Genomic DNA, 15,151 nt, shown 5'->3' on the forward strand with positions numbered 1-15,151 from the left:
GTGTGGGCTCATTGCTCACAGGGGTGTAATCGCACGGTGTGGACTCATTGGGGTCAGGGGTGCAATTGCACGGTGTGGGCTCATTGGTCACAGGGGTGTAATTACACAGTGTGGGCTCATTGGGGTCAGGGGTGCAATTGTACGGTGTGGGCTCACTGGTCACAGGGGTGTAATTGCACGGTGTGGGCTCACTGGAGTCAGGGGTGTAATTGCACAGTGTGGGCTCATTGGGGCAGGGGTGTAATTGCAGGGTGTGGGCTCATTGGTCACAGGGGTGTAATTGCATGGTGTGGGCTTATTGGGGCCAGGGGTGTAATTGCACAGTGTGGGCTCATTGATCACAGGGGTGTAATTGCACGGTGTGGGTCTTTGGGGTCAGGGGTGAAATTACACGGTGTAGGTCATTGGTGTCAGGGGTGTAATTACATGGTGTGGGCTCATTGGTGTCAGGGGTGTAATTGCACGGTGTGGGCTCATTGGGGTCAGGGGTGTAATTACACAGTGTGGGCTCATTGGTCACAGGGGTGTAATCGCACGGTGTGGGCTCATTGGTCACAGGGGTGTAATTACACAGTGTGGGCTCATTGGTCACAGGGGTGTAATTACACGGTGTGGGCTCATTGGGGTCAGGGGTGTAATTGCACGGTGTGGGCTCATTGGGGTCAGGGGTGTAATTACACAGTGTGGGCTCATTGGTCACAGGGGTGTAATTGCACGGTGTGGGCTCATTGGGGTCAGGGGTGTAATTACACGGTGTGGGCTCATTGGTGTCAGGGGTGTAATTGCACAGTGTGGGCTCAGTGGTCACGGGTGTAATTGCACGTTGTGGGCTCAGTGGGGTCAGGGGTGCAATTGCACGGTGTGGGCTCATTGGTCACAGTGGTGTAATTGCACGTTGTGGGCTCATTGGGGTCAGGGGTGTAATTGCATGGTGTGGGCTCATTGGTCACAGGGGTGTAATTGCACGGTGTGGGCTCATTGCTCACAGGGGTGTAATTGCACAGTGTGGGCTCATTGCTCACAGGGGTGTAATTACACAGTGTGGGCTCATTGGTCACAGGGGTGTAATTGCACGGTGTGGGCTCATTGGTCACAGAGGTGTAATTGCAGGGTGTGGTTAATTGATCACAGGGGTGTAATTGCAGGGTGTGAGTATTTGGTCACAGGGGTGTAATTGCACGATTTGTGCTTATTGGGGACGGGTTGTATTGCACGATGTGGGTCACTGGGGACAGGGGTGTAATTGCATGGTGTGGGTTCATTGGTCACAAGGGACAGGGGTGTAATTGCACGTTGTGGGCTCATTGGTCACAAGGCGTAATTGCACGGTGTGAGCTCATTGGGGTCAGGGGCGTAATTACACGGTGAGGGCTCATTGGGGTCAGGGATGTAATTGCACGGTGTAAGCTCATTGGTCACAGGGGTGTAATTGCACGTTGTGGGCTCATTGGTCACAAGGCGTAATTGCATGGTGTGGGTAATTGGTCACAGGGGTGTAATTGCACGGTGTGAGCTCATTGGGGACAGGGGTTGTATTACACGATGTGTGTCACTGGGGTCAGGGGTGTAATTGCACGTTGTGGGTTCATTAGTCACAAGGTGTAATTGTACGGTATGGACTCATTGGGGCCAGAAGGTCTTATTACTGCAATGTATCGCTGCACAATCTAACCCTGAAGGGCTCAATGGCCTCTTTTTGTGCTGTAAGAAGAAAACTACACTGAGGCAGCAGCAAGACAGGCGCAGTTGCAGTTGTCATGTTGTTTTACAAGCTCACTCTTCAGTTTGAGCAATTTAATAAATTTGACCGTGGGGATACACAAGAGGTAAATGATGTTTTTGCATCTACACTTCTGATCTCCTGAGTCTTCAATATGCCATCCCTTCCACGTACAGTGTGTGAAACTTTGACGAACTTCCATAGTTGCCCAGATCCTGTACTGGTTGCATCACAGCCTGGAATGGATACACCAGAACTAAAAACCCTACAAATAGTGGTGTACACAGCCCAGATCATCACAGGAAAAATCCTCCCCACCACAGATCACATCTACAAGGAGCTCTGCTGCAAGAAAGCAGCAGCCATCATCAAAGACCCCCACCATCCAGGCTAAGTTCTCTTCTTACTGCTGCAATTGGGAAGGAGTTACAGGATCTTAAGTCCCACACCACCAAGTTCAGGAACAGTTATTACCCTTCAACCACCAGACTCCTGAGCCAGTGTGGATAACTTCACTCACCTTGACAGTAAACTGATCACTGAAAACAACCTATCCACTCACTTTCAAGGATCTATAATTCATGTTCTCAGTTTTTCTATGTATGTATGCCTTTATCTATTTATTTAATTGGTACATTGGTTGTTTGTAGTTTTTCAATTGTATTTTTTGTTCTACTGTGAATGCCTGCAAGTAAATGAATCGCAGGGTCATAAATACGTACTTTAATTATTAGTTTACTTTGAATGTTAACTTTGAACTGAATCCCAACAACAGTCTTTCTGCACATGGACTGTCTGCTGCCAAGAAATTTCTTCTCAACTCACTCCACAGTGAATGCTTTCTAAAGAGACTATGAAACCTGATTTTAGACATCAGCCAGATGAGATATCATCCCTGCATCTATGCAGTAAACCCCAATAAAATGTGGTATGCTTCAGTGCAATCACCTTTGCTAAACTTTAGACAGTAGCAACAAAGTCAGCTTAATTTCCTTTCAAAGGATTATTCCCATTCCACGATCCTAGCAATCAGCTGGGTGAATCTGCATTGCACTTCAGCTAGCATCTTATTGGATGCTGTCCGTGTGCTGTTCTGCTGAACACTGTCGGCACGCTACGTTGGTACTGATAGGTGTGGCGACACTTGCAGGCCGCCCCAAGCACACCCTCAGAGTGTACTGGTTGTTAACGCAAATGATGCATTTCACTCTATGTTTTGATGTACATGTGACTACTAATAAAACTGATGTAACCTAATCCATTTCCTGCTACTGAAACAGGCCCTTTGGTCCAACTCTTCCATACTGACCCCTGTGCCTGGCAATCAAGTCCCACTTGCCCACACTTGGGCCATTTCCTCCTCTGCTCCTCCTACCCATGTACCAGGGTGATTGATAAGTTCGTGCCCTAAGGTAGAAGGAGATGAGTTATACAGTTCTCGTTACATGTGCATGCAGTTCAACTCTTTGAGTGATTATGCAGAAAGTTTGAAGTTAATAACTCATCAGGGGTGATCGATAAGTTCGTGGCCTAAGGTAGAAGGAGATGAGTTATTAACTTCAAAGTAGGAGGGGCATTGATAGAATAAGAAAGGACATACTCAGTGACAACAGAGTTCGTCACCAAAGGATGCAGAGTGGGATTGTTTTCAAAGAGAGAACAGCAACATGTAGATCTGAATGGTCTCCCCTGAATGCTGAGGTTCCATAGATATAGGAATCTGTCAGCATTACCTCAGGGAAGTTACAGCTGGGTTGTTTGCCACCACATTCGACTGTTTCCAAGTCCAGACTGTAGTTTGAGAATGAATTGACAATGTGACAGGCATTGACGTTACTGAGGGTTGTGTTGAACTCTTTGGCGACACAGCTCTGTAAATCCTGGGTGTTGCAGACAAACTGGAAGAAAAATAACCAAGGCGTTAAAAATATCTCCACATACATGTGGCTGGAATGCTCTGAGATATGTTTCCTCCCTTTCTCTTTCACCTGATGGGGTACAACTCCAGTTAAGACCATAAGACACAGGAGCAGAATTAGGCCATTCAGCCCATCAAGTCTGCTGTACTATTCTATCAGGTCCCATAACCTTTGACACCCTTACTAATCAAGAATCTATTCATCTCTGCTTTAAATAGCTGAGTGATGATGGCGCTAAATGGCCACTCCTTTGCTTACATCTTCAGAAACAGCTTTATTTCTATCTTTAATATCTCATTTTTTCCTTTTCCAGGTCCTTTAGAAGACCCTGACCTGGACTCTGACTTCAGTTCTTTGCGGGAATGGGACCCACTCTCAGGGCCTCATGACCGGCCGCTTTTCAATATGCCAAGGACACGACATAGAAGACTACTGCGCCTTCAGGGTGCCAGATTTTTCGTGGCTTCGGAGGCAGAAGGATTCAAGGCTGGTGCCACCGACTGATGCGTTGCAGGAGAACAAGGAAGATCAGAAGCAGTGGGTTTGTTGCTGGCTGTGTGCCCAGAGGCACAGAGCTTGGAAAAAGCGACGCAACAGACTATTAACACCATAAATCAGCCAGTTGCTTTGTTATGTCTCCCCTCTCGCTGTGGAATGGGGACATCTCTTTTTCCCTTATTAGGGAGAGAGAGAGCCTGTGGTATATCGAATTACAGGGTGAACGAGTAGTCTCTGGGGTACTGCAAGTCTGTGTCTTTATCGATGCTTTGCTGCACGCTTGAGTGGTTGGTGGAGGGAGCAGATGCTTTTGTGCTGGTGGGGGGGGGGTCGTTGTTTATGTGTGGGAGAGGGAACTGGGGCAGCCTTGGAGTTCTAACATTTAACTGTCGTTCATTCTTTGGGGCACTCTGTTTTTGTGGATGTTTGCGAAGAAACAGAATTTCAGGGTGTATATTGTATACATTTCTCTGACATTAAATGTACCTATTGAAACCTATTAAATATAAACAATGACTTGGCCTCCACAGCCGTCTGTGGCAATGAATTCTACAGATTCACCACTTTTGGGCTAACGAAATTCTTCCTCATCTCTGTTCTAAAGGGACATCCCTCAATTCTGAGGCTGTGTCTTTGCTCCTACCTGAACTCCCCCACCATAGGAGATATCCTCTCCACAACCACTCTAAGCTAGGCCTTACAATAGGTTTCAAGAGACCTCTCCCCCCATTCTTCTAAACTCCAGCAACTGCAGGCCCAGAGCCATCAAATGCTCCTCATATATTAAGCCTTTCATTCTTAAAACCCTTTTCCAGACCCTCTCCAATGCCAGCTCATCTCTTCTTAGATAAAGGGTCCAAAAATGCTCAAGTACAGTGTGACCAACACCTTATAAAGGCTCAGCATTAGATCCTCCCTTTTATATTCTAATCCTCTCAAAATGAATGCTTACCTTACCACCAAATCAACCTGCAAGTTAACCTTTAGGGAATCCTACACTAGGACTCCCAAGTCCCTTTGCACCTTGATTTCTGAATTTTATCACAATTGTGGGATCTTTCTGTGCTCAGATTGGTTGCTGTCGTTCCTCAGGACAATGGTTACTAATTGGCTGAGAGGGACTGCAGGGTGTCCTGAAAGACAATGCGAGTTCTCCTGCTGTCATATTTATTCTTAACATTTCATTCCACATCCCTACTTTTAACTTATTTTTATAAAATTCTTTATTCTTTATAATGTTGCTGCTTTTGTTGCCTGACATGCAAACACACCACCCACAAATTCCTGATACATGTAAATATACACTTAGTGGCCACTTAATAACTTTGACTGGTGGTGCCAGATGGGATGGTTTGAGTATCTCATAAACTGTTGACCTGGGATTTTCATGCACAACAGTCTCTAGAGTTTATAGAGAATGGTGCGAGAAACAAAAAGCATTCAGTGAGCAACAGTTCTGATGGCAGGAAGGCGGCAATAACTCAACTAACCCTGCATTACAACAGTGGTGTGCAGAAGAGCATCTCTGTATGCACAAGACACTGAACCCTGAAGTGGATGGGTGGCAGCAGCATAGGACCACACTGGGTTCCACTCCTGTACGAAACAGAGCGGCCACTGAGTGTATATGTAAATTTCATTTCAATTATCCTTAATAAAACATGCCACATATAGATGAAACACTCTAGCCACCTCAATGCTATCCCAAGCAAAGATGTGGGTGAATTCTAGTATGCAGACAAGTGGTACAATATCATGGGAGTGGAACGGAATTGGAAAAAACTAAAATGGGATCTGTGTACCAGGTGGAAATGGGTTGTTGATGGTTGTGTAAACCTGTTTCTATTCTGTGAATCTACCCTGGATCTGGCAAAGGAGTGTCTCTTATCCACTGAATACATTCAGAATCAGTCTATAGCAAACACACAGAGATTTTCTAATACCCCTGTTATAAGACTTTTGAATGGCTCCTTAGTACAATGAGATTGACTCTTGGCCTCACAGTCTGCCTCATTATCACTTTGAATCTTTGTTTCCCTGCACTGTGTCTATAACACTTTATTCTGTAATCTGATTGCTTTTCACTTGTACTACTGTACCTCAAAGAACTGTTGTAATGAAATGAGCTGCAGCGATGGCATGAAAAACAAAGATATTGCCACAGTCAGTTGTGGAGGCCAAGTCATTGGATACGTTTAAAGTTGAGGTTGATAGGTTCTTGGATAAGAGTGTCAAAGGTTACAGGGAGAAGGCAGGAGAATGGGGCTGCGAGGGAGCAAACTTAATGAGCCGAATGGCCCCTACGTTTTATGGCCTTAGTCACTGAACCTTGGTGTACGTGACAATAATAAACCAGTATACCAGATTATTACCACCTCTACCTACCATGTTGACAAAGGCAGACAGGAAGACCAGCGAGATGGTGAAGACCCCAACAATGGTGCTGTTCATCTTTGACTGGACGATCTTCTTTGACAAAAGCTGCAGTGGGACCGGGAAGATCTGGGGTGAGAAAAACATGGGGCACTTAGTCAACTGAGACAGCAACAAAAGATATCTATGCACAACACTGATTAACAAGGTTAAATATTTGTTTTTCTTCACCAGCAAAATTAGTCCCCAGCCAACATGATCACAAGATTTAAGCTAACAGGAAAAACACTGGGTTTATTGATCTTTAGTGACCTGTTTGCTGGGAAATGACAAAAAGGGGAGCAGGATTAGGCCAATGTTGGCGTATCCAGTCTCACGCTCTACAGCACATTGTTCACCACTCTTGTTCCTCTTAAATCTCCTGTAGTTCAAATATCTGTCAGCCACAGTCAGTGACTCCACCTCCACAACTCTGTACTGTAACATTTTGTAAAGCGGCTCATTGAAATATTTTTCCATTCTCCTTTCCAAAATGTATAACCTGACACTTTCCCATGTTACACTCCAACGTCTGCCAACGTCTTGCAAACTCTCCCTATAAGCTAGTCTCTGCAAGTTGGCTGGGAAGGCGTGGCCCAGTGTCTGTGAATCCACAAGTCTGCTGGAGATTGGAAGCCGAAGATGACATGACATGTGAGGATGTGTGTGGGAGGGAGGGATGAGGTTTGTTTGTTGTTGTTTGCTATGCTGTGTTGATTTGTTGAGCACTGAGAGCATGCTGTGTTGGTGTCGGAATGTGTGGCGACAGTTATGGACTGCCCCCAGCACATCCTCGGTTTTGTGTTGGTTGTTAAGGCAAACAACATATTTTACTGTAGGTTTTGATGTACATGTGATAAATAAATGAATTTGAACTTACACCCTGAGGTTCTTTTAACTCCTCCAGGTTATAGACCATGGGGTTCACATCTACATATCCCTTAAAGCTGCACACAAGTTGATGGGGGGGGTGTTAAGAAGGGGGGTCATTGTTGGCCTTTATTAGCAGGGGGAAGAGTTGTAAGGTAATGTTGCAGCTCTGTGAAACCCTGGTTAGACCACACATAGAACACAGTATTGTGTTCAGTTCTGGTCGCCTCAGAATGACTAGAGCTACAGCTTTTCTCTTTGAAGCAAAGGAGGATGAGAAGAGACTTGATAGAGGTGTACAAGATGATAAGAGGCAACAGGTGGACATATACGTGATGTTAATGATTGAGTTACGTACACATACGTGATGTTAACGACGGGGTTGTGCACACACACATGTTAACGATTGGGTTGTGTACACATACGTGATGTTAACGATTAGGTTGTGTACGCATATGTGACATTAACGATTGGGTTACGTATGCATATGTGATGTTAACGATGGGGTTGTGTACGCATACATGACGTTAACGATTGGGTTACGTACGCACACATAACGTTAACGATGGCGTTGTGTACACATACATGACATTAATGATTGGGTTGTGTACACATTCGTGTCATTAACGATTAGATTACATACACATACGTGACATTAACAATTGGGTTACATACACATATGTGATGTTAATGATTGGGTTGTGTACACATATGTGACATTAATGATTGGGTTGTGTACACATATATGACGTTAACAATGGGTTGTATAACCTTTGTTGTTTTTTGGTCAAAAGGTCCTCAAAGCATGAAGACTGAACAAGGCAAAAGAGGAAATCTCCTCTGTTGTGTATGTGGCCTGGTTACGCAACAATGCTATTAATAAAAACGATGGAGATGGGAGCTAAGGTTCATGGTTCTTTACTGCCAGAAACCGAACTCGGCACACAAGTACAGATCAATATGCGCCTAATAGCGCATTCAACGACATGTTACTAAAACATAAAGTAGTCCCTTATTATACTGTAGGCTATACAGTACACTCCTCCCCTTTTATTTTAATAGTGTATCAACTGTTTTTTTTACTGGGCACTATGCTAAACAAATATGCTTACCCTTAACATACAAACGCCTACCATTTGTTTACTTAGTAACTTAATAATGTCAAATTATAACAAAGTAACGTAATAGTATCAAATTATAACAAGCTTTTTTTTTACTTTCGGTCTAAGACCCATTTATAACTCAAGTCTCGGGGGGGGTGGCTTCTCTGCCTCTATTCTTTTGAAAGTCTCCTTGAAATCCACATCATCAGTATTGATGTAAACATTTAACCATTCCATTTGAAATCTTCTCCTGGCTAGTCTCAGTTTGAGATTCATCTTCACTTCTATCCTTAAGTCACAGGATTCAGTTGGAGAAGCAGCAGAAACAAGACAAGATGCAGGGATCTTCTGACTATCCACAGGATCAGGCGCAGTTGTTACGTTGCTCTGTTCAGATTTCAAAGCTGTTGTTGATACTCAACACCCATCCATGATTCCTTCTCAATTTGTCCTGGCTCATCAAAATTGATTAATTCTGACCTGTTTCTGTATCCACGTAACTGGCTTGATGCTGGGGCAATGGTAAAATAGGAGAGCTTGCTTTCTTCCCAGGTTTTGGAACATGCAAAGCAAGCGGGTATCGTGGTTCAGGATTGATGAGGTCTGGAAGATTACTCAGTTTAGCTCCATTTTTGATCAGCTGAATATAATTATTGAAATTTTTCTTTGTATATTTGATCTTGCTTGAGATCAGCAGCGGTAGCATCCCATTTGTTCACAGTGTCTTGAATATGTGATGGATCAGCAATTGGCCCCTTTGTCTTATCCATTAGCATGCTGAGCTGATGTTCTGTCTCTAACAGAGCTTCCTCCAGGTTACTGAGTAAGAAATCTCTGCGCACCTCAGCAAAAGACACTCTTGACTGATTGCTTTTTTTTAATATTCTCTGTTTCAGTCCATTGTGCATTTGCAATCTCTTCATCCAGCTGTCGCTGTTCATAGCGCTATTTTTCCTGTTCATTTTCCAGTTCTTTTTTTAGTTTCAGCAGTTCCTCATTCTTGTCATTCACTGATTTTACGTACCTTTCACATTGAGCTTTTTTTAACTTTAATTAATTTTTTGACTTTCTGTAATTGTGTTTTATGATTTATTTGTTCCTGATTCATCCCGTTAGATTTTTCCTGGAGTTGACGGTGGACACTATTAATTTCTTGCTGTATGCCTGCATTTTCTTTCTCTCTTTCTTGAATTCTTTGTTTCCATTCTTTGATTTCAAGATAGCTTTCATTTTCTATTTGCATGCAGCTGTCACGCAGATCTCCGACTGTGTCTCTTGCTCTCCCGAAGTTCCCGACCCAGGCTGTGCTCCCACTTCCTTTCAGACTCGCGGCCTCACTCTGCCTCCTTCTCCCGCTCCTTGGCTCGTTCCTTGCTTTCTTCTTCCGAGTGTCGTTATCAATTAAAACATGGCGTTCTGATAGAATGTAGGTTCATTAACCTTGTCACCAATTTGTTGTGTATGTGGCCTGGTTACACAACAATGCTATTAATAAAAACACTGGCGATGGGAGCTAAGGTTCATTGTTCTTTACGTGTTACTAAAACATAAAGTAGTCCCTTATTATACTGTAGACTATACAGTACATCCTCAGAAAGCAAAAATGAACTTCTTCAAGTTTGGTATTAGCGGAAAACAAGTAGTAGTAAATTCAACAGCAAATAAAAATAAAAAAAGAAAACTGCATATACATGAAATTTGAAATACAAAGAGAAAATGCTGGAAAAAAAAACAGCGGTTGGTGGGTATTCACGAGCTTCCAGAGCTACCTAATAAAGGGTCTTGACCCAAAATGTCAACTGTTTATTCCCCTCTATAGATGCTGCCTGGCCTGCTGAGATTTTCCAAACATTTTGTTAATGTTGCCAGAGAAAGTTGCAGATACCATAACAACGTTGAGGACATCCTCAAGGTGTGGCTCTTCAAGAAGGCAGCATCCATCATTAAAGACCCTCACCATCCAGGACTTGCCCCCTTCACATTTCTACCATCAGGGAGGAGGAACAGGAGTCTGAAGACCCATACTCAATGATTCAGGAACAGCTTCCTCCTGTCTGTTATCAGATTTCTAAATGGTCCATGACACATGAAGAATACCACATTTTTTACACTATTCATTTGTTCTGCAATTTTTAGTAATTTTGCACTGTGCTTCTACTGCAAAACCACAAATTTCACATCATATACAATAGCAATAATGTACTTGATTCTGACCCTGGAAAATCAATTGGACAGGTTCAAAGACAGATAAGGTTTAGAGGGGGAACGGACCAAATAGACAGGTCCTGATGAAGGGTCTTGGCCCGAAACTTCAACTGCGTATTGCCCTTCATAGTTGCTGCCTGACTTGCTGAGTTCCTCCAGCGTTTTGTGTGTGACTTAGATGAGCATCTTTACGGAGACAGGCTGAAGGACCACTTTTATGCCATATGATCAGTGTATTACGACCATAAGACACAGGAGCAGAATTAGGCCATTTGGCCCATCGAGTCTGCTCTGCCATTCTATCATGGCTGATTTATTATCCCTGACAACCGCATTCTCCTGCCTTCTCCCTGTAACCTTTGATCCTCTTACTAATCAAAAACCTATCAAACTAAGTTTTAAATATACCCAATGACTTGGCCCCCACAGTCATCTGTGGTAATGAATTTCAAAGATTCACCATCCTCTGGCTAAAGAAATTCCTGCTCAGCTCTGTTCTAAAGGGACACCCCTCTATTCTGAGGATGTGCACTCTGGTCATAGATTCCTCCACTGTAGGAAACATCCTCTTCATGTCCACTCTATCTAGGTCTTTCAATATTCGATAGGTTTCAATGAGTTTCCCCATCATTCCTTAAACTCCAGCGAATACAAGCCCAGTGCCATCAAATGCTCCTCCTATGTTAACCCAGATATTCCCCCCGTGATATTGCTCCAAAGGTACTTAATTGATTGTAAATTAAGTCTTTAAGTGCCTTTTGGCACCACAGTACTGCAACTGTTAGCGCAACACTATTATAGCTTGGGGTGTTCTGGAGATCAGAGTTCAACTCCAGCGCCATTCTGTAAGGATCTCTGTACATCCTCCCTGTGGGATGTGTGGGTTTTCTCCTGGTCCTCTGGTTTCCTCTCACAGTCCAAAGACCTACTGAGTGGGTTAATTGGTCACTGTAAATTGTCCTGCAGTTAGGTTAGGGTTAATTGGGTTTGTCGGGATTGCCGGGGCGGTGTGGCTCGAAGGGCCTGTTCTGTGTTGTATTGCTAAGTCATTCAACAAACAAACCCCTTGGACTTACCAACCTATCTTCTTGTTTTACATTGTAATTGAACAGAGAACTAGGAATTTTGGGAGACATGAAATGAATCTGGAGAATGCATGTTTTATGTAACTGGAAACATTTTTCCTTTTCTGACAAGCACACCTATTGTTCATTGCTTCTCTTTTAGTACCAGGTACCAATGACTCATACTGCAGTCCATGTTTATATAACCTGTGCTACTAATTCAGAATAAGTGATCTTATCACGGGAGGAGTTTTTCTAAATAAGTAAACAGATATGACCAGAATGCACATATACTTAATCAGTGTGCTTAACTCAAGATATCAGTTCCTTGACTAGCAGTAAGATGGGTAGTATTCTATTGGGTTCAATTGAATTGATACTTCAGGTAATTGCATTAGCTGGTTGCTTTGATTGGTCACATCTAGCAACTGGTTGTAAGAGCAATCTGCGCAGATTCAGCACGTCATTTAAAACTATGCTGCACAGTGGAGAGTAACTTGACTGGTTGCATCACAGCTTGGGACGGAAACACCAATGCCCTGGAATGAAGAAGTCTACAAAAAGTGGTGGATACTGCCCAGTCCGTCACAGGCAAAGCCCTCCTCACCACTGAGCACCACAAGGAAGCAGCATCCGTCATCAAGGACCCCCACCGTCAAGGCCATGTTCACTTCTCACTGCCGCCATCGGGAAGAAGCCTTAGGTCCCACACCACCAGGTTCAGGAACCTTTGATTATCAGGCTCCTGAACTATCGAGAATAACTTCACTCACTTCAACACTGAACAGGTCCCACAACCGATGGACTCACTTTCAAGGACTCTACAACTCATGTTCTCAATATTATTAATGTTTATATTTGCATAGTTTATCTTCTTTTGCACATTGGTTGTATAGTTCTTCATCGATTCTATTGTTTTTCTTTGTATCGATTGCCCACAAGAAAATAAATCTCAGGGAGATCCTATGGTGTCATATATGTACTTTGATGATAAACTTACTTTGAGCTTTTAATTACAAAGTTACAAACAAACTTGAAAATACCACTGGAGTAGTCTGGTGAACACGATATGTGATAGATATGAGCTTGGCCCTAGATGGTTAAAGGACATGAGATGAGGTCATTTCCTTTAGTGAAAGGACGCACTGCACATGGACATGACACCACATTATGGAAATCTGAGGTTGTATTTGGGTTAGTATATATGTACCTGCATTATTACACATAAACTCAACACTACGTTCTGCACAGTTTTCTTTTACTACCTTGATGATCTGTCCAGATGGCACACAGAAGCTTTCCACTTTATCTTGGTTCGTGTGTCCCTCCATTGGTCAAGGTTGACCATGGATGTTGCGCCCTACCCATCTGTAGTTGGGGCAGCACCATTGTGGCTGACGAGACCAATGAGAGAGTGCCAGTCTCTGTTGCATCTATAAGTGGTCTCAGTTCTGCGGGAGATGCAGTGTACCCTTTCTATGGGCCCGTTTGTCTTCTGCCGCTTTCAGGAATTTTTTCTCATCTGACTTAACGCGTTTCAGAGTGCTTCTCCATCTGGTGCCATCGGCTGCAAGCTCCTCCCAGGACTCACCGCTTTCCTGTCCCGCTCGCGGACATTCTTGTAGCACGGTTGCAGGCAGGCGACGGTCCTCTTGCCTGAAGCCAGAGGATGTCTTTTGGGATGCGGCATGGTCCTGCCAGTCAGCCTACGCTGCCTGAACAGGGTGTACACAGTAGGGAAGTTGGCACGAGAAAGAACCTCAGCACTGGGTACTCTGTCTCTCCAGGAAACACCCAAGATGCGATGAAGGCACGTTAAATGGAAGGTGTTGAGCTCAGTGTATATTGTCCAGGTCTCACTGCAGTACAGCACTGCGCTGGTGATACAAGTGTTTTTTCAAAAATTTATTCTTTTATGGCATTGCCAGCTAAGCCAGCATTTATTGCCTATCCATAGTTGCCCTTGAGAAGGTGGTGATGAGCTGCCTTCTTGAACCGCTGCAGTCCCTGAGGTGTCGGTACACCCACAGAGCTGTTAGGGAGGGAAATCCATGATTTTGACCTAGCGACAATGAAGGAATGGCGATATGTTTCCAAGTCAGGATGGTGAGTGACTTGGAGGGAGATTTCCAAGTGGTGGTGTTCCCTGGTATCTGTGTTCTCATCCTTCTAGATGGTAGTGGTCGTAGTCTGAAAGATGCTGCCTTTGAAACCTTGGTGTGTTGCAGTGCATTCTGTAGATAGAACACACTGCTGCAACTGTTCGCCAATGGTGGAGGGGTTGCATGCTTGTGGAAGGGGTACCCATCAAGTGGGCTGGCTTGTACTGGATGGTGTCAAGCTCCTTGAGTGTTGATGGAGCTGCACTCATCTAGGTGAATGGTGAGTATTACATTACACCCCTGAGCTGAGCCTTGTAGCTGGTGGACAGGCTTTGGGTAGACAGGATGTGAGCTGCATAGCTCGAATGTTACTTGCCACTTGTCAGCCCAAGACTGGATATTGTCCAGGTCCTGCTGCATTTGGGGATGAACTGCTTCACTGTCTGGGGAGTCACAAATGGTGTAAAGCATTGTGCAGTCATCTGCAAACATCCCCTCTTCTGACCTTATGACAGGAGGAAGGTCATTGATGAAGCAGCTGAAAATGGTTGGTCTGAGGACACTTCCCTGAGGAACCTCCTGCATTTGCAGATGACACCAAGATTGGGGGTGTAGGGGACAGCAAGGAAGACTATCAGAGTGTGTAGTGGGATCTGCACCAGCTGGAAAAATGGGTTGAAATATTGCAAATGGAGTTTAGTGCAGACAAGTGCAGGTGTTGTTCTTTGATAGGACCAACGTGGGTGGGTCTTACACAGTGAACAGGGTACTGAAGAGTGTGGTAGAACAAAGGGATCTGGGAATATAGGTGAGCTCTAATTTGGAATACTGTGTGCAGTTCTGGTCACCTACCCAAAGGAAAGATGTCAATAAGGTTGAAAGAGTACAGAGAAGATTCACAAGGATGTTGTCAGGCTGAGTTATGAGGAAAGATTGAATAGGTTAGGAATTTATGCTTGGAATATAGAAGATTGAGTGGAGATTTGATAGAGGTATACAAAATTATGAGGGGTAGAGGAAGGATAAATGCAAGCAGAGTTTTTCCACTGAGGATAGGTGGGACTACAACTAGAGGTTATGGGTTAAGAGTGAAAGGTGAAAAGTATAAAGGGAACTTAAGGGGAAACTTCTTCTCCCAGAGCGTCATGAGAGTGTGGAATAAGCTGCCAGCATGAGGTGCATGCAAGGTCGATTTCAACTTTTAACAGAAGGTACATGGATGACAGGGGTATGGAGGGCTATGGTCTGGGTGCAGGCT

General features: G+C 44.1%; 1 protein-coding gene across 2 annotated transcripts in view; it reads right to left on the reverse strand.

Moving 5' to 3' along the window:
* Window positions 1–15,151, reverse strand: part of adcy5 (adenylate cyclase 5) — a 396,314-nt gene that overhangs the window by 45,667 nt on the left and 335,496 nt on the right. For both annotated transcript variants that reach the window (XM_072260948.1, XM_072260947.1), the window contains 2 exons: window positions 6,523–6,639; window positions 3,454–3,618 (listed from right to left, as the gene is read on the reverse strand). In XM_072260948.1, the coding sequence (XP_072117049.1) occupies window positions 3,454–3,618; window positions 6,523–6,639 (282 nt within the window). The remainder of the gene's footprint in view (window positions 1–3,453; window positions 3,619–6,522; window positions 6,640–15,151) is intronic.

This window comes from Mobula birostris, chromosome 6, assembly GCF_030028105.1.
Source record: "Mobula birostris isolate sMobBir1 chromosome 6, sMobBir1.hap1, whole genome shotgun sequence".
In the NCBI taxonomy this organism is placed as follows: domain Eukaryota; kingdom Metazoa; phylum Chordata; class Chondrichthyes; order Myliobatiformes; family Myliobatidae; genus Mobula; species Mobula birostris.